General features: G+C 53.4%; 2 protein-coding genes across 8 annotated transcripts; both read right to left on the bottom strand.

Moving 5' to 3' along the window:
* Positions 1-249: 249 nt before the first annotated feature.
* On the bottom strand, positions 250-9,883 carry LOC103657910 (nuclear factor of activated T cells 2 interacting protein). Its single transcript, XM_040635164.1, has 8 exons — positions 9,497-9,883; positions 8,776-8,848; positions 6,492-6,609; positions 5,708-5,788; positions 5,431-5,617; positions 4,117-4,261; positions 3,882-3,991; positions 250-2,370 (listed from the first exon to the last, which is right to left on the bottom strand). Exons 1-8 carry the CDS (start codon positions 9,881-9,883, stop codon positions 2,212-2,214), a joined length of 1,260 nt encoding a protein of 419 aa, XP_040491098.1. The 3' UTR covers positions 250-2,211.
* An 8,098-nt stretch (positions 9,884-17,981) lies between these two features.
* CD19 (CD19 molecule) lies at positions 17,982-23,815 on the bottom strand. Of its 7 annotated transcripts, none has more exons than XM_040635158.1 (15): positions 23,665-23,815; positions 23,172-23,426; positions 22,664-22,861; positions 22,241-22,555; positions 21,095-21,205; positions 20,778-20,826; positions 20,405-20,493; positions 19,867-19,980; positions 19,627-19,731; positions 19,474-19,542; positions 19,309-19,368; positions 19,156-19,212; positions 18,525-18,617; positions 18,316-18,423; positions 17,982-18,165 (listed from the first exon to the last, which is right to left on the bottom strand). In XM_040635158.1, exons 1-14 carry the CDS (start codon positions 23,750-23,752, stop codon positions 18,326-18,328), a joined length of 1,701 nt encoding a protein of 566 aa, XP_040491092.1. In that variant the 5' UTR covers positions 23,753-23,815; the 3' UTR covers positions 17,982-18,165; positions 18,316-18,325. The 7 variants fall into 7 exon arrangements, 6 of the variants coding, with proteins under 6 accessions (XP_040491092.1, XP_040491093.1, XP_040491094.1 ...); XM_040635159.1 differs by having other exon boundaries at positions 21,095-21,202; XM_040635160.1 differs by having other exon boundaries at positions 22,241-22,534.
* Between the last annotated feature and the right edge of the window lie 2,462 nt (positions 23,816-26,277).

The raw sequence follows: 26,277 nt of genomic DNA, 5'->3' as shown, positions 1-26,277 counted from the left end.
AGAGGGGCTCACACTTGCCCACTTTGGGAAACATCCCGCAGGGCGCATCCCTCTCCCCCTTCCACCCGTGAGGCTACACTGGCACCTGGCTACAACAGAGGCTGCCAAGTGCTGTCCTCACCATGAAGTCTCTGCATTTTGCTAAAACCAGGGGTCCTGTTAGCCTGGAAGGAGGAAGAATGGATGCAAGGGGCCATAGCGGGAGTCCCGTGAGGACCACGAAGACAGAAATCCTCAAGTAGACACGAGTTGAATGTACTCCCGTTTATTTTGTTGAAACTGAATACACAATTTTAACGTGTGCAAACTTATTAATGGATGTAAAAGATCCGGGGAAAAAAATGAGAGTTATACCATATTGTGGATTATTTAAATGTTATAGAGGCTTCTTTCTGTTTCTCTCACATTATAAGGTCAAAGGAAGGCCATATTCCAACAAAAGGTTTTAGAAGGTGAAATACTTTTGCCAAAATTATACCACATATCAGTGGAAAATTAATGGCTTTATTAGTAGACAGCACTTGAGAAGACTGGCTCATTCTGGGTTGGAAAATAAAACTTGGATCTCTTAGCAGCCGGTGCAGCCCGGAATCAACCAAGGAGAACCAATGTTCATCACACACAAGAGACACCAGCCAACGTGCATACCAGGCTGTGCTGGCTGGACTTCAGCCCTAGTCAGTGGCCGAAATGTGAAAGGACAAACTGAGAAGCTAACAGCAGAAAACATAAACCATCTAAACTACTTTTAAATAAGAAAACGAAAAGCAACAAATGATAGGACAAAACAGTTCACCCATCTACATTAAAATTGAGAATTTTTCTTCGGTGAAGGGCACCCCTAAATAACCCAACACGAGTGCCACCCTGAGAGCTGTTTGCAACCGGCAGGGCAGTGCACAGAAAGGGATCCCCAAAGGCTGCTTGGTGGATGAAGAAATCCCCCCAATTACTGGTGATCAGATGAATGGACATTGAAACACGCCCCCACTTTCCACCCAACAGACTGGAAAAAATGAGAAAGCAGGGCAGCAACAAGTGCTGGTGAGGATGAGGAGAAACGGAGACCCCCGAAGGGAGGCTCAATGACTAATCGAAAGAAGAATTCGGTAGAACCATAGGAAATTAACCAGCCTGACCCATCATCCCATCCTGGGTACCCATGACGGAGAACCTTCCACGCGAGCACGGAAGGGGATCCACGGAAGCTGTCCCTCAGGGCCTTGTTTACGAGCCCAGGAGCTGGAGGCAGCCAGCTGTCCAAACATGTGGGACGTAGCCAGGGCCCACGAGGAACACCGCAGAGCGGTCCGGCATCAAACCGGAAGAAGCAGCAACACATGTTGCGTGACAGAGGAGACAGCCCAAGGTCTGCCGCCGAGTAAGACCACATGTCACGGGGTTTAGTCCCACACGCAACAGCGCACCTGACAAGGACACACTCCTGTTCAGAGACGTGTCATCCACACAGTAAAACAGGCACTCGGGATGGCAGGAAGAAAACAGGAAAAGAAAGCCGTGAGACCAGAGAAGCCTTTCGTGGACTAGCGTCCTGAGATCTAGACAAAAACGCTCAGTGTGTTTGATTGCGCCTTAAACAACACGCGTGCGTCAGGAAGGTGGGCTCTGACGGGCGCAGGGGTGAGGAAGACACGCAAGGCTGAGAATCCACTCTGTCCTGCAAAAGCGTAACCCACCGCCTGCCTGGCTTAAGCGTGTGTGTGTGTGTGTGTGTGTGTGTTGTGTGTGTGAGAGAGACAGACTCGTGCAGCTTGTGCTTCAAGCAAACGTCATCCGCTCCCCCCACCCAGGGCCACTGCTGGTCTTACGCACGGCAGAACCCCCAGGCCTGGAATCCACACCCACACCCCACGTACTTCTACTTGCTCTAAATATGAGCGGTTTCGTACAACAGACATTTTGAGGAAGGAAAGGCTGCGCGTGAGGGATACCTTCTCTGTGTCCCAAGGGGGCCGCAAACGTAGTGTACCAGGTGGATGGAGCCACAGTCCACCCGGGGCGACAACAACCACCACACAACTAAGCAGGTTACTAACGGTGAGAAACCAGGGTCAATGGGAAAGGGGTGTGGGGGAGGGTCAAAGGTCACTGCTCGATTTTGCGTCAGCTTAAGGATAAGCCCACATAGGGCCAAAAGGGGCAGCTGTTCTCCCCAAGTCCAGGCTGAGCCTCCAAACAGGGAGTGGGGTTTCAGCCCCAGACCTCGATGAGGTCCCCGGATTCCATGCCCAGGTCAGCAGGCAGCTCCTTGCCTGACAGCTTTGTCCCATCAAAGAAGAAGGAGAGCTTGTGGCCTGACAGTCCCATGGCCTCCTCGTAGCGGGACATGAGGGTCTTGAGAGGAGAATCCTGGACAGAGAGGAAAAAAGTAAAGGTAAGGATTTGAACAGAGGGGGTGGAGCCTGGCTGGTTCAGTTGGAAGAGCCTACAAGTCGTGATCTCGGGGTTTTGAGTTTGAGCCCCACACTGGGTGTAGAGATTACTTAAAAACAAGTCTTAAGGGGCGCCTGGGTGGGTAAGTCAGTTAAGGGTCCAACTCTCGAGTTTCGGCTCAGGTCACGACCTCAGGGTTGTGGGATTGAGCCCCATATCAGGCTCCACAGTTGGCGTGAAGTCTGCTTGTCCCTGTCCCTCTACCCCTCCTGCCCCTCTCTTTCTCAAATAAACAAATAAAAATATTTAACAATTGTTTTAAAAAAAAATACAAGAAAATCTTACAAAAAAAAAAAAAGAATTTGAAAGGAAGGGCTTAGAACTTGTAGAGATGGACAGAGGACTCAGGACAGAGGGGACAAGGGGACAAGTACAGTCAGAGCCCACGAGGAAAAGGCGATTGGACACAGAGGCCAGCACAGCCGGCTCCTCTCTACGGGACTGGGCCACAGAGCCAAGGCTCAGGATGTAGGTCAGACAAGTTCCGCAAGCCCCCAGTTCCTCACGTCCCAGTGCAGGCATCTGTCACTGTGATCAGACAGCCCAGACCCCAGCGTGGAATGAGGATGACCTGAGCTGGAGGCCAGGCTCGCCCACTCAACTGACACTTGACCTTGGGCAAGCATTATGTATCCTTTGTGGTCCCGAGCGCTGGTAAGTGCGAGTGGGACCTTGTTTGGAAAGAGGTCCTTTGCAGATGTAATCGGGTTAAGAGGAGGGCACACACTCGATGAAGGTGGGCCCCAATGACTGGTGTCCTTGCAAGAAGACACACGCACAGAGACACAGGGACGACACCACGTGACCACAGACGCAGAGACTGGGGTGACGCAGCGGCAGGCCACGGAGAGCGCCGTGGACCGGTGGCCATCTCCAGAAGCCAGGCCGAAGCCAGGAAGGGCTCTACCCGGGGTCTCAGAGGGAGCATGGCCCTGCGGACACCCCGGTTTCTGACTCCCCGTCTCCAAGCCCGTGAGGGAATGCGCGGTCCGTGGTACTTTGTTACAGCAGCCTTAGGAAACGACTCCTGCAAATTATCCCCCTTCTCCAGACCCTATGAGTTAAAGGAGGGCTACAACCGCGGTTTCCACCTAACTCGGCTGTGAAACTCACCAAGCCCCTGACTATGAATTCTCTCTAGCACGGGGACCGCCGCTTAGAAGCTCGGCGCTGTTACTCTGACAGGTTTCACTGTCACAAGGGGCCTTTCCATTTTGCCCAGAAGGAGGAGTCAGGAGACTAGAGCAGAGGTTCCCGGCGCAAAGGGGAGGGAAGTTGAACAATGGGCTTCTGCGGGTCTCTAGGATGGGCGGGAACCCGAACCGCTCAGGACCAGGGGGCAGCCCCCTCGGTTAACTGACGGGAGAGACAGGATGGCAGAGGAAAGAGTGAGGGGCATGGACGGCCATGCCTCCCACTCCACTCACGGGAGACAGCGAGACTTCCAGCGACTGGTGTTTCTCCTTTCCCTGCACCCGTAGCTGGAGCAGTCGCGACATCTCCGAGGCCTCGGGCGAACTTGCGAGCACCACGCAGTCTGTGGGAAGGAGGATCAGGAAGCCAGGCCTAAGCAGGGCCTGGAAGCGGGGCCAACCTCTTTCCCTTCATCCCTCCCTGCAGCAAAGGCCTCCTCAAGGCTCCACCTCCCTGCCTGCCTCTCACCGATGATGTCGGCCACTCCGAGCTTTAGGGTCCTGGGAGTGGCAGTAGGGGACAGCTCTGTCTCTCCGAAGAGCAAGAGGATCCTGCTTGGGGACACCCCGAGATGGGTGGCCATGTGGTCCACCACACGCTGTAGGGGCTCCGACTGGCGAGGGGACAAGAAGCAAAGAAGGCCACCTCCTGACGTGCCCCGCCCGACCCACCACCTCCGACGCATTGCCGGCCTTTGCTACTGGCTGAGCTCCTCAGTCATGAGTTCCATAGATTTCCCTGGCGAAGTACAGAATAAAGTCATGTCAACATGGGGTTCAGGGAAGTAACACAAAGAACTGAAATAGCTGTGGATCAGGAGGAAAAAGGGCAATGGTGGGGACAGCAGCAAAGTAGACCTCACGTGCCCCATGTGACAAGCCAGATGTTCTCCGCACTCCCGGACAGGTGCAGCTACGTCTCCCCATGTGAGAGAAGCCAGGCGCCTGGTCCTTCTTAGGAAATCACTCATTGCAAGGGGTGGCAACGAGTTCCTATGTTTTAAAAGCATTCTACAGGTGCGCCTGGGTGGCTCAGTCGGTTAGGTGTCTGCCTTCACCTCGGGCCATGATCCCGGGGTCCTGGGATCGAGCCCCACATGGGACTCTCTGCTCAGCGGGGAGCCTGCTTCCCCGCCTGCCCTTCCCTAGTTCGTGTGCGTGCATGTGCTCTCTCTCCCATTCTCTCATAAATAAATAAATAAATCCCTTTTAAAAAATAAATAGGTAAAAGCATTTACATCTACAGGGCAAAAGAAGCAAGATGCACTGGCTAAAGCCGTGGGCTGCACGTTCGCAGTGTCTGGCTTAGTTGTTTCCCTGGTGCACGGTTATGGCTCAACAAATGGTCATTTCTGTTATCACTCTTGTTTCGGCATCAGGCTCATCCCTACAAAAATGGTCCTTTCCACCAGGAAGCTGGGGGAGCTCAGAAGGCCTGAGTGACACCTGTGTGTGGACCGCAGTTAGAGCAAGCACTCGTGGGAAGCACAGGGCTCGTGGGAAGCACAGGGCCCGAGGGAAGGGAAGAAGGAGGAGGCTACCAAGCCAAGCCTCTCCAGATGCTTCCGTGGAGCGCTGAAGGCTGGGTGGGCAGTCTGCCGGAGAAGGGAGAGTGAGGAAAAGACCATCAGAACAGAGGGAAGAACGAACCCAAGGCACAGGGGGCCTCAAGGAGCGCTGGCAGGATGGGCAAAGCGGGACACCGTGCTTTCTGTCCACACACCACGCTCGCTCCACAGGCAGCTCTGGGGACCCTTCTCCCACAGGCCCTTCAGGCACTTGCCATTCTGACGGGCAGTCTGACCACATCAGCCCGGCACCGGATTTTCAGCGGGAAGAGTCGGGGGCTCTCTGGAAGGATGGGACCCTCCACCAGGACCACCTCGTCCTCTTGGTTCTGGTGATCCTGGCCCTGGCGCTGCTTGGGACTCAGGCAGGAACGGAGATCTTGGAGGCGCTTGCTCACCTCCCTGGGGTGCAGAAAGGACTGTGGGTCAGGCAGCATGGGCCACCCGCCAAACTGCCCCTCTCTACCCCAGTGAGCTCCCTGCCCTTGGCACCTTAACTTCCGGAGTGCCCGAGTGTGCTTTCTGCTTTTGGTCCTCGGCAGAGGCGAAGGCAAAGGAGAGGTGTCTTGAAACCTGCAAAGAGGAGAGAGGGCTGGGACGCAGGAAGAGGACGGGACCCCAGCCCCACACCTCTCCTCATGAGCTAGGGACCGCTGGGGACCAAGAGAGGGAGCTGGATAATCAAGAGGGAGCACCTTCCAGCGACATCATCTTGTGGACAGGGGGAAGTAAAGTCAGGGAAAATCTGAAGCATCATTTTTATACTTACATGACCCAAATATTAGTGAGGAAAATGCCTAACATTCATTCACTCATTTGTTTGTTTGTTTATTTATTTATTTATTTATTTATTTTAAATGCCTAATGTTTAAGGTAAGTCACTGCCCAGGTGAATATCTGATAACGTCCAACAGACACCAAGTACTTACTATATGCCAAGTGTCAACTCTTAATCTACTCAAAAATATTGACACAGGTGCCATCATTATCCCCACTTTCCAGAAAAGGACAGAGAACCACAGAGACAGTTAAAGAGACAGGTAGCTGGATTGGAAGCACAAGGGCCGTCTCCACAGCCACTACCCTGTCAGACACGGAGATGAAACATCCCACTCCTTTGGGTGGTCTCCTCCCAAGAACTTCATTCCTCACCTGACCCTGGAGACGCCCTCCACTCCCTCCAAGCCTCCTCCTTACCCGAGGATCCTGCCCCTCTCTGGCCACCCCTCCGGCTCCCTTTCTGCTCTGGCGGCCTCAGTGCTCCCGCCTCACTCACAGAAACACGTCCTTTGTCTTCTCTTCTGCATCCTTACTCCTCAGCTTCTTCTTCCAAGGAGAATCTGGAAACGGGACATCCTCCGCATGGGGACTGCTAGAATCTGCCACATCTGCATCTGGGGACAGAGGAGGAAAAGTACAAGGAGTCAGCTAAGGGAGGGCCGCAAGAGGCCAAGCAGAGGCATGCCAGGGGCTTCACAGGGTCCCAAGAAAGGAGGAGACCAAGGTCCCAAAGCGTGCACACGCACACACACACACAACCACGAAATACTGCTGGGGCAGTGCTGGACGGGCATGAGTCACAGGGAAATGCCTGTTGCAGAGAAAAGGATGAACTGTGGTCTGACAGAACAGGAGTGTCTGAGCCTCGTGCTAAGGCACAAGCTGGCGTGGCAAGTGTGGACAATCACCGAGCGGCCCGCTCCCACTAATTACGATTAACGTAATCTCTTCTCATTTTTTTTTGATCACCTGTACCCCACAAATAAAAAGTACACACAAACTAGGAAATACGCATTTACTTAATACACATGTACCCCTTATTACACATGTATGTACTACTTCAAACCAGATGTTGGCAAAGGATTTCAAAAAAAAAAAGTTCCTCTTGGGGCGCCGGAGTGGCTCAGTCGGTTAAGCATCTGCCTTAGGCTCAGGTCATGATCCTGGGGTCCTAGGATGGAGCCCCACATTGGGCTCCCTGGTCAGCAGGGAGCCTGCTTCTCCCTCCTCCTCCATGTGCTCGCTCTCTCTCTCTCTCTCTCTCTCAAATAAATAAATAAATCTTAAAAAACAAAAACAAACAAACAAAAGTTCCTCTTATTTCTTTCCTGTACCCTATTGGATAGGCAGAGAAATACTATGCGAGCGTGGGGTAGGAGGTGGCCTGGCACAGGGAGGGAATGAAGTAGAGGTAAGTATGGGCCCTCAAAGCCCGTATTTCTCAAATTTCATCCATGTGAGCATCCCTATTGCATTCTGCCACCCATGCCTCTGTAATATTTAATATCTTTCTTCAAATCCCTCATTGTAACTAAAATTCCTTACAACAGGGAACTAGAGATTTATTCTAGAATATAGAGGCTCTTTTCCATTTGTTTGCCACCAACAAAGGATCATCAGTAACCATAAAAATAAATATAAATACTGCAAAAACAAAGCAATGATAATAAATGCTAGATCAGTGGTTCTCCACCAGAGGCAATTTCGCCTCCCAAGGGATGTGTGGCAATGTCTCAAGACAATTTCTGTTGTCACCATGAGGGGGGGAGGGGGTTGGAGTGTGTGATCCTGGCCTCTGGTGGGTAGAGGTCAGAATGCTGCTGAACGTCCCACCGTGCACAGGACAGCTCCACACGAAGAATCACTCAGTCCAAATGTCAGTAGTGCCGAGGCTGAGTAATCCTGTCCTCAATAAATGTGGCAGCTGCTAGAGACCCGAGATTCTGCCTCTCCGACAAGCTCCCGGGAGATGCCCAGCACTACTGGGCCTACGTGCAAGGGGGCAGAGGGACCTTTGCACTTCTACGCTCCAGGAACCGTCCGAAACCATATATATAGCCCAAGAGAGGGCTCTCTATGTGTTCTCTTTAATTAACTCTCACCAAAATCCTCCGACATAGGCCCACCGTTATCCCCATTTTCCCGATGACAAAACTGAAACATTAAGAGCTAAACCTGCCCAAAGTCACACAGCTAGCGACGAAAGGGTAGAGCTAAGATTCAAACCCAGGCCAGCTGGTTCCTAAGTCAGATCTTCCTACCATACAGGGTAGAAGTCTCATTCCAAGGTCTACATTTGCCCCCTGGATCACTTCCTTATTAAACTTGATTCCTACTCACTGCCTTTGGGTGGTTTGCAAAAACCGCATCACTGGGGGAGGACCAAGGCCGGCACCCCTGATAAGATTCAAAGAACACCATGCTGGCTCCAGAATGTTCCCAAGGAACTTGTTGCAGATGTACCAAGATGTTACAGATTCTCAATAGCTCCTCCTCCCAGGTCCCAAATCTCTGGGGATGGCCTAGAAATCTGTAGATTAGCACACTCTTGTGCCTAGCAGGTGGTGGGAAGGGTGGTTTGGCAGCATATCCCATGCCTCCTGGTTAACGCTCCATCTCAATTCAGGACTGGAGCTTTTTTCCGGCTGGGATGCAGGAGTCACCCCCTACCATGCCTTCCCCTAAGCCTCAGGGAACAACGGACCACAGGGATGTAAACTCCAGGAAGCTTCCTCAGAGAGGCCAGCACTGGGCACCTCTCCCTGGAAGCCCTCCCCTACCTTCCTCAGGCTCTTCAGGACACAGTTTCAGGAGGGACTGGTGATCTGGGATGAGATGAAGGCTGCTTTTCACCTGTGAAGACAAAAGCGAATCAGTCCCAAGTCCTCCCTCCACTGAAAGGGAAAACAAGATGACTCTTCCCTTCTTCCAGCTCCCAAGTCCAAGTCCTCTCTGGGGGAGTCAGGAGCCCAGCTTCCCCAAGATCCAAAACTGGATTTCCCTTACTACTACATCCCATTTCCCCCAAGGCATTCTGAGGATGCAAGTTTAGTTCTTCTTTTACCCTCTTACTAGGTTGCTAGCCATCCTGCTATCTCAGAATCCTGGGAAATCGCAGATACCTAGCTCACCCTACCACCTGGAGTCCCCAGTCTTCTCTTAACTTCCATGACGCCAGCTTCCTGAATCCTTAGCAATGGGCCCCAACCTCAAAACCCAACACGCCCCAAATCCCAGTCCCAGGTCCTGCCAGTCCCTCTCTGAACCATCAGGGATCCCGGCCCCTAAGCCTCTCTCTCTGCTCCCGACACTCCAGCTCCCCGGAATCACAAACTCCCAACACACTCCAAACCTCTTCACCTCTCCCATCTTCAGAAACCCTACATCTCTCTGCCCCACCCCCTGCTCCATTTAGTCCCCCAAAACCAACCCCAGAAGCCTAAATCAGCAGTCGCCCGACCCAGCCCTTCTGCGCTAGCCCTCCCGGGGCCCCGGCTGCACCTTCCCGGAATACACCGGAACAACGGGTGCCTCCCCCGGATCCAGCAGCCGCCGCCGCCGCCGCCTGACCGGGGCCCGCGGGGCTCCGGCGGGCGGTGCGTCCGCCCCTTCGCTGTCACTGTCGCTGTCGTCCCGGGGGGCGGCCGGCACTGGAGGCTCCGGGAGAGGGACCTCGAACGAGTCCGCAGCGCCGCGTGCCGTTGCGACCTCCAGAATATCCTCATCGCTGTCGCTGACCAAGTCCACAAACTCCGAGTCCAGGGTGCGCGGGGCTGGAGACCGCGGGACGAGAGGACGCCGGCCCCGGCCGCCCCGGGCCCCGCGACCTCCCCGGCCGACACCGCCGCCCCGAGGCCGGCGGCCCCGTTTCCTCACCGGCTCCGCCATGGCATACACCCGCCGACCACAGTCCCCGCCTCTAGACGTCTCGCCCGGCCCCCTCCAGAGACTTCCGCCAGTCATTGGGTGAACCGTCTGCTAGTCAACACCTCTCCCCACCTACACTCTCTGGGTCCTCCTCCCTGCCTTCTCATTGGTCGGTGCTCCCGCCCATCAAGCATCCACCACTGAAACCAAGGCGCCAAAGATTCCAACCAGTTTTGGTGCAATCAGCCTGGGTTTCGATTCGTTACAGCTCACCCATTGGCCGGATTCCACCTTCCTGACCAGCCCACTCTAGGCCCTCCCATTAGACATCTGTGTTCCGGGTCTGTGGAGGCATCCTGGGAATTGTAGTCCTTAAGCCCTCAGACTACAAAGTGGAGGAAGGCGAACTCCCGAATAGCTTTTATTTTATTTATTTATCTACTATCGTTTTTTTAAAGTCATTTCTACACCCAGATTGGGGTTCGAGCCACAATCCTGAGACCACGAATCACCGGCTCTACCGACTGAGCCAGCCAGGCACCCCTCAGAATTGCTTTTTAGAAACTGCGGAATTAGGAGCACCTGGGTGCGTGGGGCCTCTGACTCTTGATTCTTGACTCTTGACCTCAGCTCATGTCTTGATCTTGGGGTCTTGATCTCGGGGTGGTGGGTTCCGGGGCGGTGGGCTCCACAGTGGAAACTTAAAACACTTAAAACACTTAAAACTTAAAAACAGGCAAACAAAACAAAAACAAAAACAAAACCCACTGTGGAGTTAGGCCTTAGCCCTCTGGGGTACCCTCGTTACTGTTCACCGCAACCAGATTGTGCGCTGAGTAATTGCACTTATCGCCACCCCCAAGCGCACGCCCCTTCTCATGTGCAGAATTCACACGGTCCACGCACCAGCCCAGCACTTCAACCCCACTCAACTCTGAGCAACCTCCCACATCACACATCCCCTCCCTCGCACCCAACGCCTACAGCCCAGCTTCACGCGCGATGTCAGCACAACCCGCGCCCACGCAACACCCGCCCACTGCACACGCCTAAGCACAACACGCCTCGCAAACGACACCTGGACGGGCAAATCCAGATGAAAACTAAGAGGCTTAATTCTCCCGGTTGAAAAGAAGAGGTGTGATCCCCCCCATCCCTGCTTTTGTTTCAGAATTTCTTTCTTGGTCCTTTTCAAATCTATGTAAATCTCTACCGTGGTTAAGCAAGCCTTTGGGAATTCTCACAACTCGGGGACTCCCGGAGCTGGAAGTCCTCTTTTTGAAATGCAAACATCTCGGGAGGTAGCTCCGGATCTCCCGCGTCCTGGGGAAAATAACAGCCTAACTTTGGTGGGGGCCTTGCTGCTAGATACTGAACCACCTCTGGTCAGAAGTAAGTGAGAAGCTTCTTTCTCCCCCGGATTAAAGCCAATGGCCAGGATAAAGTTAGGATGAACTGCGCGGGACAAAAGGTGTTGCTAAATCCTTTTACTGGAGGTCTAGTTGTTGTTTATCTTGGAAAGAAGACATGGGTTTTGAAATTTTATCCTGAAAACAGGGTGAGGGGTTGTACCTGCTTGGATACCTGAACAATTGCTTGTGTGAAACTGAAGGGAAAAAATCCACATTCAAAATGAGGTTGGGGGACACCTGGCTGGCTCAATGAGAGCGTGTGACTCTTGATTTCAGTGTCCTGAGTTCAAGACCCACGTTGGAGGTGGACCTTGATGTGGGGGCCAGAAGTAGGTGGTCAAGGAAGAATTCTTGAGATGTTTTCAGTGCAGAAAGGTGCTTTTATTGTAGCACAGGGACAAGACCTGTGGGCAGAAAGAGCTGCCCGTGTGCAGTATGAAGCTGGTGGGTATATGCTTAGTGCTCAACGGAGAGGGGACATGCAGGGAAGAGTAGATTATAAATGCCTTCTTCAAATTTTTTTTTAAAGATTTTATTTAGTTATTTTAGAGAGAGGAAGGGAGAGTGCACGGGGCAGGGGGAGGGACAGAGGGAGACGGAGAGAATCTCAAGTCGACCCCTTGCTGAGCACAGAGCCACTCGGCACCCACTCAGGGCTCAATCCCAGGACCCTGAAACCATGACCCGAGGGGTAATCAAGAGTCAGACACTCAACACTGAGCCACCCAGGTGCCCCTGTTCCTCAAATTTCCACTTGTAAAACTACCTTCAAAAGATTTCTCTGGTGCTTATCATTCAGTTAGATATTAACTATTGGTGACATGTACAGACAATCAGGAGACCCTTGAAGAATGTAGTAGCCATTAAAAAAAAAAAAAAAGGGATGTAGCAGCCAGCATGTATTTGATCCTTGTTGGAACTACGCAAGGCTTTAGATCAGCCTTCTGGGCTAAAGATGAGCATTTCTCTGCTTCTATCCCTCACCAGAGCTTACTTAAAAAAAAAAAAAAAAAAAAAATGTAATATCAAAGTTGCTGGTTTCATTGAATTTATTCTTTTTTTTTTTTTAAAGGAGGGTGGTGGTCACAGCACCTTCCTTTTTTTTTTTTTTTTTTAAGATTCTATTTATTTAACAGAGAGACAGCCGGTGAGAGAGGGAACACAAAGGGGAAGTGGGAGAGGAAGAAGCAGGCTCCCAGCGGGGCAGGGAACCCAATGCGGGGCTCAATCCCAGAACACTGGGATCACGCCCTGAGCCAAAGGCAGACACTTAACGAACGACTAAGCCACCCAGGCGCCCCAAAACTTAGCTTATTAAAAGAGAGAGAGAGGGGCGCTTGGGTGGTGCAGTTGTTAAGCTTCTGCCTTCGGCTCAGGGAGTGATCCCAGAGTTCTGGGATCGAGCCCCACATCAGGCTCCTCCACTAGGAGCCTGCTTCTTCCTCTCCCACTCCCCCTGGTTGTGTTCCCTCTCTCGCTGGCTGTCTGTCAAATTAATAAATAAAATCTTTAAAAAAAAAATAAAAGAGAGAGAGAGAGACTTAGCTTGTACTTGCAAGAGGAAAATCCTACAAGGAGATTTTCCCTTTACCCAGCAACAGCCCAGCCAATGTGAAACCATCACAACTCAGCCAATGAGAAGTCAGGGTGCTTGGAACTCCCAGTTCTCTCCAATGGACTCTTTGTTTATAAGAGCCCCCCCTCCCCAACTTTCCCTTTTCCACTATAAAAGAGCAGTTCCTCTCCAGCCTTTCCTGTGATTTTATGAGTTTGCATGTCCTGGATAGCAGTTCTCTGCTATTCCTGAATAAACCTATTTTTGCTGGAAAAATAACTGACAATATGAGTTGTTGGTTTTTTGTTTTTTTGTTTTTTTGAGAGAGAAAGAGAGTGAGTGCACAGGTGAGCGGGGAGGGAGGGGCAGAGAGAGGGAGAGAGAGAGAATCTTAAGCAGGCTCCACACCCAGTGCAGAACGCAAAGCAGGCGGATCTCAGGGCCCTGCACCACCATGAGCTGAAATCAAGAGTCGGATGTTCAACCCACTGAGCCACCCACGTGCCCCATGACAGTGTTATCTTAATGCCTGTAATGTGCATCACATTCTGGTTTAATGCTTTCAATAATAAAAACTTTCTGTGGGGATGCTCGGGTGGCTGAGTCGGTTAAGCATCTGCCTTCAGCTCAGGTCATGATCCCACGGTCCTGGAATCGATTCCCGCATCTGGCTCCTTGCTCAGCAGGGCAGCCTGCCTCTCCCTCTCCCTCTGCCTGCCTCTCCCCCTGCTTGTGCTCTCACGCTCTCATTCTCTCTCTCTGGCAAATAAATAAATAAAATCTTTTTTAAAAAATTGTTTTTGTGTCTCTGCTACCTTGGTGGAGGTTTTCAGCGTTGGAAGAAGATTTTGTCTTTTCTTTGCGTTTCCCAACACACCCACCAACCACGCTGTGCACCTGAGAAGCTACGTACCCTCCCTACATCCACGTTATTTGCAACTCCGGCTCTTCGCGCACCCCAACGTGGCACAGAATTGCAGACGGAGCCCAGCCCAGAAGGTGCACAACTCCAGCAGGCGGTGCTGTTTACCAGGGGACAAAGGCACCCCAGGCTCCGGCAGAGGGAACTCCAAGGACATCCCGGTCCCAGGAAACCGTCAGCCACTCTCTGTTGCCAGGCTGAGAGCAGAGAGATTGCGCCAAAAACCCTTCTGCCAGCCTTGGACCCCACCTGGAGGCCACTGCCAACTAGGGAGGCAGGGACTGGCTCTGAGGACCTGGAATGTCCCTCAAGCCTCCTGCTTCTCGAACCTTGCTCGAGAGCTAGAAGTGGTCCAGCCCCTGCCGAAAAATCAGGTCATGTGGGTGAGGAGAAGCTTTGGAGTGTGACTTCCTCCTGGACAAGTCTCTGCACTGGAGGGAGCCCCAATCCACATGATCTTGGTGCCCCCTGGCTCATGGCACACCCCCTGGCTCCTGGCGGGTCCTCAGTAAATGCCACATCATAATAATGGCTACTGTTCGAGTGCTTTCTATGGCAGTGTCATGAGCTTTCCATCTCACTCAAGACTCGTTAAGGTAGGTATAATTATTATCCTATTTTACAGATGTCTGTCTGCCGCACAGAGAGCTTGAGGCACGCAGCTAGAGAGGGCTGAGCTGGGATCCAAACCCATATAGTCGATCCCAGAGCACTGGGCGGGAGCTGGCACACCTCTCCTTCTCAACTTCCCCCTGAGACTTCACCGGGTGGCCCAGGAGAGGCTCCATCCTCTGCACTCCGCCTCTCAGGGCTTTCCGAGTCGGTCCTTCCCTCCTCCTGGAGCTCCTGATCTGTGCCTCTGCCTGGCTGGGTACCAGGGGCACAGAGAAGACCCCGACATGGATTCACCCCCAAGAAGGCGGGATGTTTTCACCCAGAGTCACATGCTCAGATGCTTCAGGCACAGGCAGAAAAGCTAAATGGAATGAAGCAAGTGGGTGACAGGTAATAGGGAATGGTGGGGATTGTGGCAATATGGAGGGCTTATTCTGGCTGAAGGGTAAGGTGGGGGTTTGAATGCTGAGCTAAATCTGGATTTCTTATTAATTTGTTTTTCTTTGCCACAGGGACTGTGTCCAAAATGCAAGCCCAAGGTAATGCTGGAGGTTCATATCCCACCTCCCAAATTCCAAACATACACTATGCAAGATATAGTAGGTATTGCTTTCTTCTTCTTTTTTAAGATTTTATTTATTTGACAGAGAGAGAGTGAGAGAGCAAAGCAGGGGGAGCAGGGAGAGGGAGAGGGAGAAGTAGAGAAGCAGACTCCCCATTGAGTAGGGAGCCTGACACAGGGCTCAATTCCAGGACCCTGAGATCATGACCTGCGCTGAAGGTAGATACCCGACTGAGCCACCCAGGCTCCCCTCTTCTTGTTTTTTCTTTTTTTTAAAGATTTTATTTATGGGGCACCTGGGTGGGGCTCAGTCAGTTAAGCATCTGCCTTTGGCTCAGGTCATGATCCCAGGGTCCTGGGATCGAGCCCCACATCAGCCTCCTTGCTCAGCGGGGAGTCTGCTTCTCCCTCTGCCTGCAGCTCCCCCTGCTTGTGCAGTCTCAATCTCTCTCTCTCTCTTCCAGCTCTGTGTTAAATAAATAAATAAATAAAATCTTTAAAAATAAATAAATAAAGATTTTATTTATTTGAGAGAGAGAGAGCAAGTGAGCGAGAGGGAGCACAAGCCGAGGGGAGGGACAGAGGTAGAAGGAGAAGCAGGCTCCCTAAAGTAATCCGTACCCGCAACATGGAGCTTAAACTTACTACCCTGAGATTAAGAGTCACATGCTCTACCGACTGAGCCAGTCAGGCACCCCTTCTTTTTCTTCCTTTTAAAACAGATACCTGAGGGATGCCTGGGTGGCTCAGTCAATTTAGTGTCTGCCTTTGGCTCAGGTCATGATCTCAGGGTCCTGGGATCGAGCCCTGTGTCAAGCTCTCTGCTCGGCGGGAAGCCTGCTTCTCCCTCTTTTTCTGCTGCTCCCCCTGCTTGTGCTCTTTTGCTCTCTCTGTCAAATAAATAAATAAATCTTAAAATAAAATAAAATAAAATAAAATAAAATAAAATAAAATAAAATAAAATAAAATACCTGAGCTCCAAAGCAAGACAGAACCTTCCTAGTGCTAGAAATAAAGAAGGAAATCAAAGCCACAGCAGTGAGAGTGGCTGAAGTCAAGCAGTCCCCAGGGATGCTGGGATCCCGAGGACTGGGGTTCTAATCCCCACATAGGGACAGAGGTCAAGCTGAGGCCCCAGGAACAGCACAGAACTGAAACTCCGCGCCCTGCACAAAGCTAGGAGCTGAGAATGGGCTGTCTGTTCTGGGCGCAGAAGACAGAGAAAAAAAATCCATCCACAGGCCCTGGGATGCCATAGAGAAGGAAGCCACCCAACAGGGAGGGGGCGGGAAAAGTCACTGCAGGAAAGCAGAGCCCCAAGGTTCACCAAAGCACGGGCTTGGATTCTGACCAAATCTCTGGTAGGAACACCTGCTCTGAGAAACTCATGAATAAAATGGTCAGAAACTTGTGTTGCCTGTAAGAATGTGGTAGAAACCAAAGCAAGCTGGCCCCCCGGGGATGGCAGTGGGGCCCAGGGGACTCAGGGGACTCCTGCAGGCAGGAGAAACACGAAGAGGTCAAAAAAACCTTCCATGGTGACACCACCATGGGAAAAGCCAACCCGTTGTACAGATGATAGTAACCACACCATGCTCCCTCCCTAATGCTGTTTTATAACTGGGGGAGCTGAGGGTCACTGAGCTTAAGCAAGTGACCTAAGGTCAGTTAGCAATCGAAGTCTTTAATCTCTGTGACTCAGTCTTCTCAGCTGTAAAATGAGAATAATTTTAGCGTCCCTCCCTCATTAGGATTGTTGCAAAGATAAAATGAGATGGGCCCCGGAAAGTACTTAATAGAACAATGCCTGGCACATAATAATAGCGTTAATACAGAGAAAGTAAGTTTTAAAGGTTCAGAGATAGGGGCGCCTGGGTAGCGCAGTCGTTAAGCGTCTGCCTTCGGCTCAGGGCTTGATCCTGGCATTCCAGGATCGAGTCCCACATCGGGCTCCTCGGCTGGGAGCCTGCTTCTTCCTCTCCCTCTCCCCTGCTGTGTTCCCTCTCTCGCTGGCTGTCTCTCTGTCACATAAATAAATGAAATCTTTAAAAAAAATAAAGGTTCAGAGATAAAGAAGGAATAGGGACATTATGAGGAAAGAATTGGTGCATTAGGAAGAGGAATTCTGGAGGGGCGCCTGGGCGGCTCAGTCGGTTAGGTGTCGACCCTTGGTTTCAGCTCAGGTCATGATCTCAGGGTGGTGAGATAGAGCTGGGCATTGGGCTCCATGGGAGGGGAGTCTGCTTGTCTCTCTGCCCCAACTCCCCACCCCCGCTCATGCTCTCCCTGTGCCTCAAATAAATAAGTAAATCTTTAAAAAAAAAAAAAAAAGGAGTTTATCAGAGAGGAGGCACACTGGCTATAACTGCAGTCAGATTTCTGGATTCACACCCAGCCCTGTGCAGCGCCAGTCAGGGGACCTTAGACATGTCACTCGGCCTCTCTGACATTCATTTTCCCATCTACAGAATTGCAACCAGGGAGAGAGTCAAGTCTAAGTATAGGCTCTGGAATTGGACCGTCAGAGTTCGTGCTGACCCCAGCTAGGCGAGCCTTGGCCATGTTCCTTAGCTTCTCTGCCTCAGACTCTCATCTCTGAAATAAAGTGGTTTATGAAGATAAAATGAGCTAATATACATAAACCTATATACATATATGTGTATATACCATATACGTAAAACAGACATAAATACTTAGATACAATCCTGGCACCTAAGTGTCAATGAGCTTGTGAGGTTATTGTAGAGATGAAATGAGTTGACTGGCGTGAGAACGTGGGAGACGGTCCGTAAAGGCTAGTGATGACCACGCCTTCCCGGCCGGCTGCCTCTTCCCGGGGCCCCCACTGCCGCTGAGGGAACGATCACTGAACGATGGGGTGGTGGCAACGGCAGGCAAGTGAGGGAGATGGGTGCAGGCCAAGTCACTGGAGGGAAAAGGCCCCTTTGTACCCAGGATGCAGCTCTCCCTCCTCTGCTGGATTTGAGAGGAGGACGGGAGTGCAGCATCCTCACCTTCCCCTCCCCTCCCATACAAGGCCATTTACATCAAAGGAGGAAGAAGTCATTGAGTTTATTGGAGGAGTGCAAGGGGAGCCAAAGTTTCATTGGTACACACACACACACACACACATACACACATACACACATCCACGGTGCTCTAGAGGTCGACGCTGTCTGCTCAGGGTCCCAGATTTCAGAATCAGGTACGGATCTCAGGGGCCTAAGGAGGCCCAGGCTATGGAGAAGAAATGGTGAGGTTCCAGAAGCTCACCCCCTGCATACCAGGCCTTAGGAACCCTTTCCGCTCTCCCTGCCTGAGAACCACTTCCAGCCCTACTCATCTCCCTCTTTCTCCCCCTTTTTTAGGGGGCAGTTCCCGGCTCACCTGAAGGGAATCATCTAGTGCTCCAGGTGCCCATGTGACCCCCTCCTCCCCATGCTGGTTCTGGCCCACTGGGATTATCCATGTCCATGTTCTCATAGGAGTCCGCATCTGATCAGGACCAGGAAGGGTAAGACACAGCTAGGGTCAGAGGTAGACTGGGAGAGGGTGAGCCTCAGAGGACAACAGGGGACAGCGGCAGAAGGACCCACCTTCCTCATGACTGGGTCCAGGCTGGGCCCGGATGGAGCGGAGCTGGGGGGCGGCATACAGGATCCCTCTCATATCCTCATAGGACTGGGAGCCTGCTTGGGCAGGAGAGTTGGAGGCCTAGAGCCACGCTGGGCTTGGGGAAGGGAAGTGCAGCCTAAGACACGGGATATTTGAGGGGCAGAGGAAGGCGGAGGGCTTGACCCATGCTGTACTAGGAGGAAAACGTTAGGGACAGCGTCAGATTCAGGACGCTTGTGAAGGGCTTGGTCAGATGCAGGTTAGCTTATGATCACTGTCAAGAACAGACCTGGCAGAAGTCAAAGTCAGAGTCGTGAGGAGGTTGTAGAGACAACTGGGGTCAAAGCTGTGGTTTGTATGGGGGCTGGGGTGAGGTGGAGGTCAAAATCCAAGCTGGAATCACACTGGTATCAGAGCTGGTGTTCAGAGTTAGGGGTGGGGTAAATACTGGGATTAGGATTGGGGTTGAGGTTAGTGTTAGGAATTGATCCAAGGCCAGAATTATAGCTGGGGTCAGAGTCAAGGTCAAGGTTGAGGTTGAGCCTGGAGTCAGAGCCCAGAGCCAGGTCAACCCAATGTGTCCAAGGCAGGACGGGTCCTAGCATTTCTCACCAAGAGAGGTTGCTTCCCTGCTGGGGTCCCAGGCTGACCCATGGGGGCTCAGGAAGTCTAGAGAAGAGAGAGGCAAGTTATTCCTCCTGGCCTCCAGGTCACACATACACACACCCCCACACCCCACATTAATGTCACCGTCCTCACACATACCTACTGTCCTGGTGACTGGCTGGGCCAGCTCTTCATCCTCATTCTCATAAGACTCGGCGGCTGCAGGAAAAAAGAGAACTCCAGGGACCGGTCCTGTCCTTTAGGGGCTCCACAGCCGTCCGGGTCCTCTTAAGCCTCTGAGGCCCCACAAGGCCCCCAAATTACCGCTGGAGAAGGAGTCTTCATCCTCAGGACCCAAGGCCCCATCCTCGGGGTTCTCATAGCCGCTGCCATCTGGTGGAGAAGGAGGGGGGTCCAGCGAGGGCCCACAGCCCACCGCTGGGAAGGCGGGGGAGCCGCGGGGGGGCGCAATCTTACCCTGGGAGAGTTGGTCCTGCCCACGGTTGGAGTCATTCTCGTAGAACTCGGAGCCTTCCTCACTGTCCGGCTCCTCATAGGCCTCCCCTTCCTCTTCTTCTGGGCCTGGGGTTTGGGGATGCGAGTGGGAACCGAGTCACAGCCCCCTTCCTCCAGGCCCCAGTCCAGTATTCCTGCCGCAGACCGCTCCAACACCCCTCACATGAGGACACCCCCCCCCCCAAGGCTCCCTCAAATCACCTGCCGGCGGCGGGCTCCGGGACCCCGAGGCTCCAGCCTCCGGGACGTCGCTGCGCGGGCTTCCGTAAGACTGGACGGCGGCCCCCAGGCCTGCAGCCCACCTCAGGGCGCGTCCTGGGGGGAGCAGCGTTTTAGCGGGAGAGAAGAGATGCGGGCGATCAAGGCTAAGGGTCTGCGAGGTTGGGCAGGGACAGGAAGCTCCCGGCTCCGCGGGGGCCTTCGCGGCTGGGCCCCAGGCCCTGAGCCTAGGGGGCGAGATCTACGCCTGGGGGCGCGGCCTCAGTTTCGGGGGAGGTGCGGCTCTCGGAACTGGACTTCAGGTCCCGCGTCCTGGGGGCGGGGCCATGAGCTCTGGGGGCGGGCCCTGGGTCTAGGGGCGGGGCTAGAATCTGAGAGGGGCTCCGCCCTCTAGGGCGGGCTCTTTTTTTCTGAAGGCGGAGCTCCCGAGCTGGGGGAGGCTGGGCGCTGCCGGGATTGGAGTGACGCGAAAAGGGGTGGGGCTCTAGCTCGGAGTCCAAGAGCGGGGGGTGCCGCCTACCGGTGCCGGAGGTGGGCGTGGGAAGGGAGAGCACGTTCCCGTACTGATTCTGGGCCCCGCTGCCCGGGGGAGGCGTCACTTTGAAGAACCTGGCGGAGGAAGGGGAGTTGCACTGTGAGGCCTGGCCCTCAGAGTATAAAACGTAGTCACGTGTATTTAGCTCCTCTGTTCCGCCGCAGCCTACAGAGGGGTCTGGAATTACTCCAAGGAGGTCTTCACAGGGGGAGGTAGCTTTGGAGCTGGGCTTTGAAGTTTGTGCAGTATTTCAACGGTAGAGGTGGGGAATGACACGCTGAGAAGAGGAAACAGTAAGTGCAAAGCATTGAGCAAAAAGTGCAGGGATGGGAGACTGCGGGGGCGCTCGCGTCATTACCTTCTGGTGGGATCGGTCATTCGCTTTCTTTTCCTCCTGAGGATCAGGGCTGGTGAGAGTTAAGGGGCGTGATCAGAGGAGGCAGGGTGAAGATGGGCGGGGTGCTGGGGAAGTCACTGGGGTCAATGGAGGGGAGGGGACTTCAAAGTCCAAGGGGCCCGGTAAGTTTGGAGGGCGGTTAGAAGAGTGGGGAGCAGGACTGGAGGTCTGTGAAGGAGGTATGGGAGGAGAAAGAGGTGGTTGTCAGACTGGCCGGTGTGGGCCGTCCTGGGGAAGATGGGGTAGCTTGGGCAGACGGGCGGGGGGGCATGACTCACCTCTTCGAAGATGAAGAAAGCTCACCAGGGATCCCAGGCAGAAGATCAGATAAAGTAATGGCACAACAGGGACTTTCCAGCCACCAGTCTCCAGCAGCCAATACCTTACTGCTGGGGAGAAGCAGCCATGAGACCGGGACCCCAGGCTGGCATGTTGCCTCCCAGCCTCAAGACCTCAAAGGGCCATAAGTCTGGGAGACACGGACAAGACACAGATCCTCAAAATCACAAGCTACAAGGAGGGCTGGCCTCCCTCCCTCTGAGGTCAGGGACTGTGCCCCAGAGCCTGACCTGGGGCCTGGGGCAGTATCTATGCAACAAACCATGACTATAGTCAGACTCTGTGTTAGGATTCAGGGGAGCATGATGATAAGCTTCCTGCTGCAGTGAGGGCCAATCATGTTCAAAGTGAAGGTCAGAGTCCAGTTCGCAAGGTTAGAGGTAGGAAGCAGCAACGTACTGGAGTGAAGTGTGGAGCGAAAGTTGAGGTTGAGGTTGAGTTTGAGAACTGTGGTTAGGGTAGCAGGGGAGGATTGTATTAAGGGAGACAGAAGGGGCAGAGCTCTGTGACCAGTTTGATGAAAGGGTGAGGGAAGGAAGGCTACCCAGGTTCCTGGCTTCGGCCCGTGGGCAGGTGGTAGTGGCCTTCGCTGACACAGAGACACCCAAAAGACTATGCTTGGGGAAGACGTCAAGTGTGATTTTGTATATTTTGAGCCTGGGGGGCATCAAATGACAGGAAGTGGCTGGGGGTGAGGTGTATGGAGTCTGGAATCGAGTCACTAATGCATGGTGGCCTAAGGAGCCATGGGAGTAAAGGAGGTCAGACAGGAAGAGAGTGTAGACAAGGACAAGAGAAAGTGCTGTTGGGATAAGACGAGGCCTCAGAGCTCCAACAGTGAGGAGTGGGGGAGGGAGGAAGACTCTTCCAAAGCCGATGGGAAGGAGCAACCAGTGGTAGGAGAAGACCCAGAAAAGTAGTGATTTGGAAACAAGGGAGAACAGAGGTGGGGTCAGTGGTCAGTATAGAAGCTGCGGTTCGGGATGAGCCTGGGGGTGCCAAGGTTGGGGGTGCCAAGGTTGACTGGCTCCCGATTCCTCCCAGTAGCCCCCATACAGATGCCCTGCAATTGGGAGAAACTCTACCTGACTGGGCAATGACCTTCAGCTGCATCTCGATGGTCATGTTGCCGTGGTAACAACGATAGATGCCAGCATCTCCAACTGTGGCCTGGGGCAGCAACAGAACAGCCCCTCCCCTGAGGGTGCCCAGGACCCACATCTCTCTGCCTGGGGCATCCTCCCTCAGGTTTAAGCTCAGCAAGGAGATGTTATGCTTCTTGGGGCGCACGTGGGTCCAGGAGATGGGGCCTCTGGCCACGGAGGCAGGGGGCACCTCACAGGGCAGCCAGAATGTGGAGCCACGGGCCACGGTGAGGTCTGGGGCAGGGAGAGCCAAGGCTAGGAGGGTGTAATCCTTGAGGTCTCCTCCCTGCAAACCCTCCAGTTCCCAATAACCATCCCCCATCCCTGGAACCCCCACTTCCTGGCATCTCCCCATCACCTTACCTTGGTTGAAGGTCTGGTTCAGACTGGCTGGGGCACATTCAGGGCCTATCTCCCAAGTCTCAGGGTGGTCTTTGGCCCACACATACAGCTGGGAGCTTGTGGGGTAACCGGAAGAGGGCTTGGGGCCCTCTGAGGACCTGTTCCCCAGGCCACAGCCTGAGTCGTTTAGGGCCGAAGCATTCCACCGGAACAGCTCCCCTGGGAAGAGACCCAGAACCAGATACGGACACATCCAGGAGAGGCATAGAGGTACAGAGACCCAGAAAAGCAGAGACAGAGACAAAGACCCAGAGAGAGACAGAGAGAAATGACAACTCAGAGAGAAAAGAGAGTGAAAGACGGAAGAGCTCAGCGTTGAAGTCAGAAGGGACAGGAGTTCTAACAAGCCCCTTGTCCCTCAGCCCCGCCAGCCCCTCCCTCCAAATCCGTTTTAGCTGCCGGACGTCCTCCATCTGTGGTGGGCCTCCCTCTTCTCGTCCACCCCTCCCTGCCCCAGCCCAGACCTCACCACTGCCTTCCACGCTGACTGTCCAGCCAGACTGCCAGGCCTGCTCGGAAGGGGGCCCCAGCTGGCACAGGTAGAAGCCCCCCATCTGGTCAGAGACGTTGAAGACGAACAGCTGGACGCCCAGGGACCCCTTCCGGATGCCCAGGCCTTGGGACCCGTAGCCCAGCTCTGACTGAGACCCCCGAAACCAGGCCTGCTGTTCAAGGGGACCATCTGAGGGACCTTTGAGACATGGCAGCTCAGCTTTGGCTCCCTCTGAGGAGAGAGAGAGAGGGAGAGGAACTCTTCGTCCACTTCATTCCTCACACTGGGTTATTCCCCACCGACCCCACCAGCTGGGAGTGGATGAGCTCTCAGAGTCCTTCCAAGCCCTCCCTGAATTTTATAAATAACAAAATGAAGGCCCAGAGAGGGTAAGCAACTTGGCCAAGGGCACCCAGCCAGACCCAAGTTTCCAGCCCCAACTCTTTCCATCTGTACCCTCTGGACATACCTTTAGCCTCCACCAGCAGTGTTTTCTGGGGCCTGACTCCCTCGGGTGTAAGGAAGAGGAGGAAGAAGAGAAGGAGAGGAGGTGGCATGGCGGCCAGACTCCCCGGGGCACCCAGCTTGGCCGCGCGGGGGATGCTGGGGCAGGCAGGGGCCTGGGGGGCACTGAACCATGAGGCGGGCGGGCAGGCAGTCCCCCGAGGGAGGAAGGGGTGGTCACGCCTCCGGTCCCCTTCTCCATGCACCCCTCCAGACCCACTAAACTTGTCTCCTCCCTGCCACACTTTTATTTTCACCCCGACACTTACCACCGTGTGAAATGACCTTGTTTGTGTGTCTGCTTGTTCACTTTCTGTTCCTCCCACTAGAAGGTAAGCCCCTCGAGGCAGAGCCTTGGTCTTGTTCAACGCCATATGCACGGTGCTCTGGGACAGTGCTTGGGGCATCGCGGGCGCCCAATAAATATTTGTTGAATTGAGTGGCTCCAGTTTTAGGGGCTCCTTTCTTCTTCCCCTCCCTCCAGGCTCTAAACCCATTTCTCTTCGCACACACACCCCATTCATTCATTCCACCCACATTTCTCGGGCCTCCTTCCCACTCTGTACAACCGTCCTGCGTCCTTTGAGATCTGGTGGACTTGACTTTGAATCCACATCCACCACTTGGCTGAATGTCTTCGTCTCTCTAAGCTTTCGTTTCTTTCTCTGTAAACTGGGGATAGTAATAGTGCTATCAAAATCTTGTTTCTGAAGAGCAAACAGGGCAGTATCCATATGGCATTTTTAGCCCAGTGCCCGGCACATAGTAGGCCCTCAGTTAACCAGAGAGAGCATCAGCCAACGTCCTGGAGTGTGAGCCAGGTTGCCCCCAAAGCGCATGCGTGGCGGTCCCCAGCAATGCCTGGGACCAATGACCCTTCGTGTCCCATCTCTTCCCCAGGAAGCCCCTGCTTCAGTTATGGAAGGAACCCATTTAGAAATGGGGAAATTGAGGCCCCCAAAGGGCAGGATATTGGCTGCGATCACACAATGAGCTGGTGGTGTGATAAGCCCTAGAACTCAGGGGTCCCGACTCTGAAATCTGTGCTTCTGCCCCCCCCCCACCACAGTCTCTCCCCTCCTTCCTCCTCCTCTAGCTCTCTCTCCCCGCATGTGTGGGTGTATCTCTGTCTTTCACTCTGCAGTCACTCAGGGAAAGGGTCCAGGGACCCAGGAGACCTGCTCTCGGTAGCCAGTTCCCAGGCCTGGGCTCGCTGGGCTGCCGCTTCCTGTTTGCTTCAGGCAAACCCCAGGGGACCCTCCAGCTGGCAGGGCCCCCACTTCCCTTTGGTGGGTTGGGGTGGCTCGGAGGGGGAGAGTGGGGCATTGGGGAATGCAGAGGGTGAGGGGCAGAACCCCGTTTGCCTTTCCACAAAAATCTGTCCAGCCCCCTTTGTTAGCTTTCCAGCGGCCTGGGGCAGATTTCCTCACTAGAGCACACCGGCTCCCTGCTCGGTCCCCACCAGCGGTGGTGGCTTTTTCTCTACCTCAAATAACCCCTCCAAACCATGGCCTCCAGAGGCCTGAGGGAGGCTGCCCAGAACTGCAGTCCCACCCCAAACCCCCAAACAAAGCCTTCAGACTTGTTGCCCTTCCTCCAGGATCCCTCCCTGGCTCTTCGCTCCCCAGGGTCCTTTTCATCCCTCAGGCCTCCATTCAAATGCTACTTCCTCAGAGAGGCCTTTGCTGACCGCCCCCCCCCCCACTTTTGATTTCACACTCCTGTTTTATTTCCTTCCCAGCATTTGCCCAGTTCCCAAACATGCTTGTTTCTTTGTTAATCTCTCATCTGCTTCCTGCCCCAGAATGGTCACTGGCTCTTCCACAACAGGGATCGTTCCTGTCTTGTTCCCCAGCATCTAGTAGGTGCTCAGTAAGTATGTGTTGTACCAAGTGTGAAAAATTCAGCAAGGGAAACTAGGCCAGAAGGGGGAGCACTCACGCAGAACCACTACCTCAATTAGCGGAAGTGTGGTCAACTACAGACCCAACAGAAGACCCCTCCACAGGAAAGAGTCATCCATTCCAGGCCCCGAAGGAAAAGATGTACGTCCGTGCATTGCATCTCCTACAAGAAATCGGACAGCCCTGCAACTCAGCCAAGGAGAAACCATTACCACCCTGAACTCCTGCTTTTCTTCTTCCAAACAACCCCTCCCAACTTCCTCCTTCTTCTCCCTAAAATAACATTCCTCTCCTTTGTTGGTTGGGCTAGCCTATAGTTTTTGCTGTAGCTTGCTTATTCTGAGCTGCTATTCCCAAAATGACCCAGTTATTGCTGGTAAAGTACCTTTTATTTTTAAGGTCCACAAAAGGAAGGAAATTAGGAAGAGCAAAAGAAAACTTTCTCTTCACTTCCCTCTCACGCATTCGGTCGCCAAGGCTAGTCCAATTTTCATCCTAAATATTTCTAGAACCAACTTCCTCTTTTTGGACTCTTCCCTTCCCACCAGAACTACCTTAACAGCCTCTTTTGTGGGCTGTCTTCTGTCTCTTTTGCTTTCTACCTACACTCCCCACAGAAAGAACTTCCTTGGTATCAGTCATATGCTTCTCCTGTTCAACAGTCTTCAAAGGCT

This window comes from Ursus maritimus, unplaced genomic scaffold (assembly GCF_017311325.1).
Source record: "Ursus maritimus isolate PB19 unplaced genomic scaffold, ASM1731132v1 scaffold_2, whole genome shotgun sequence".
In the NCBI taxonomy this organism is placed as follows: Eukaryota; Metazoa; Chordata; class Mammalia; order Carnivora; family Ursidae; genus Ursus; species Ursus maritimus.
Note: the sequence above shows the minus strand (reverse complement) of the source record. Positions and strands in the feature narration are given on the sequence as shown.

Excerpts from the sequence above, each read along its gene's own strand:
- CD19 (XM_040635158.1), bottom strand. The coding sequence starts at position 23,752 with ATGCCACCTCCTCTCCTTCTCTTCTTCCTCCTCTTCCTTACACCCGAG. Across the intron at positions 22,862-23,171 it reads AGTCAGCGTGGAAGGCAGTG|GGGAGCTGTTCCGGTGGAAT; the intron begins GTGAGGTCTGGG and ends GTCTCTTCCCAG. Across the intron at positions 19,543-19,626 it reads GCAGGACCAACTCTCCCAGG|ATGGCAGCGGCTATGAGAAC; the intron begins GTAAGATTGCGC and ends CTTCTCCACCAG.
- LOC103657910 (XM_040635164.1), bottom strand. The coding sequence starts at position 9,883 with ATGGCGGAGCCGGTGAGGAAACGGGGCCGCCGGCCTCGGGGCGGCGGT. Across the intron at positions 8,849-9,496 it reads TTCCGGTGTATTCCGGGAAG|GTGAAAAGCAGCCTTCATCT; the intron begins GTGCAGCCGGGG and ends TTGTCTTCACAG. Across the intron at positions 2,371-3,881 it reads TGGAAGTCTCGCTGTCTCCC|GATTCTCCTCTCAAGACCCT; the intron begins GTGAGTGGAGTG and ends CTCTCTGTCCAG.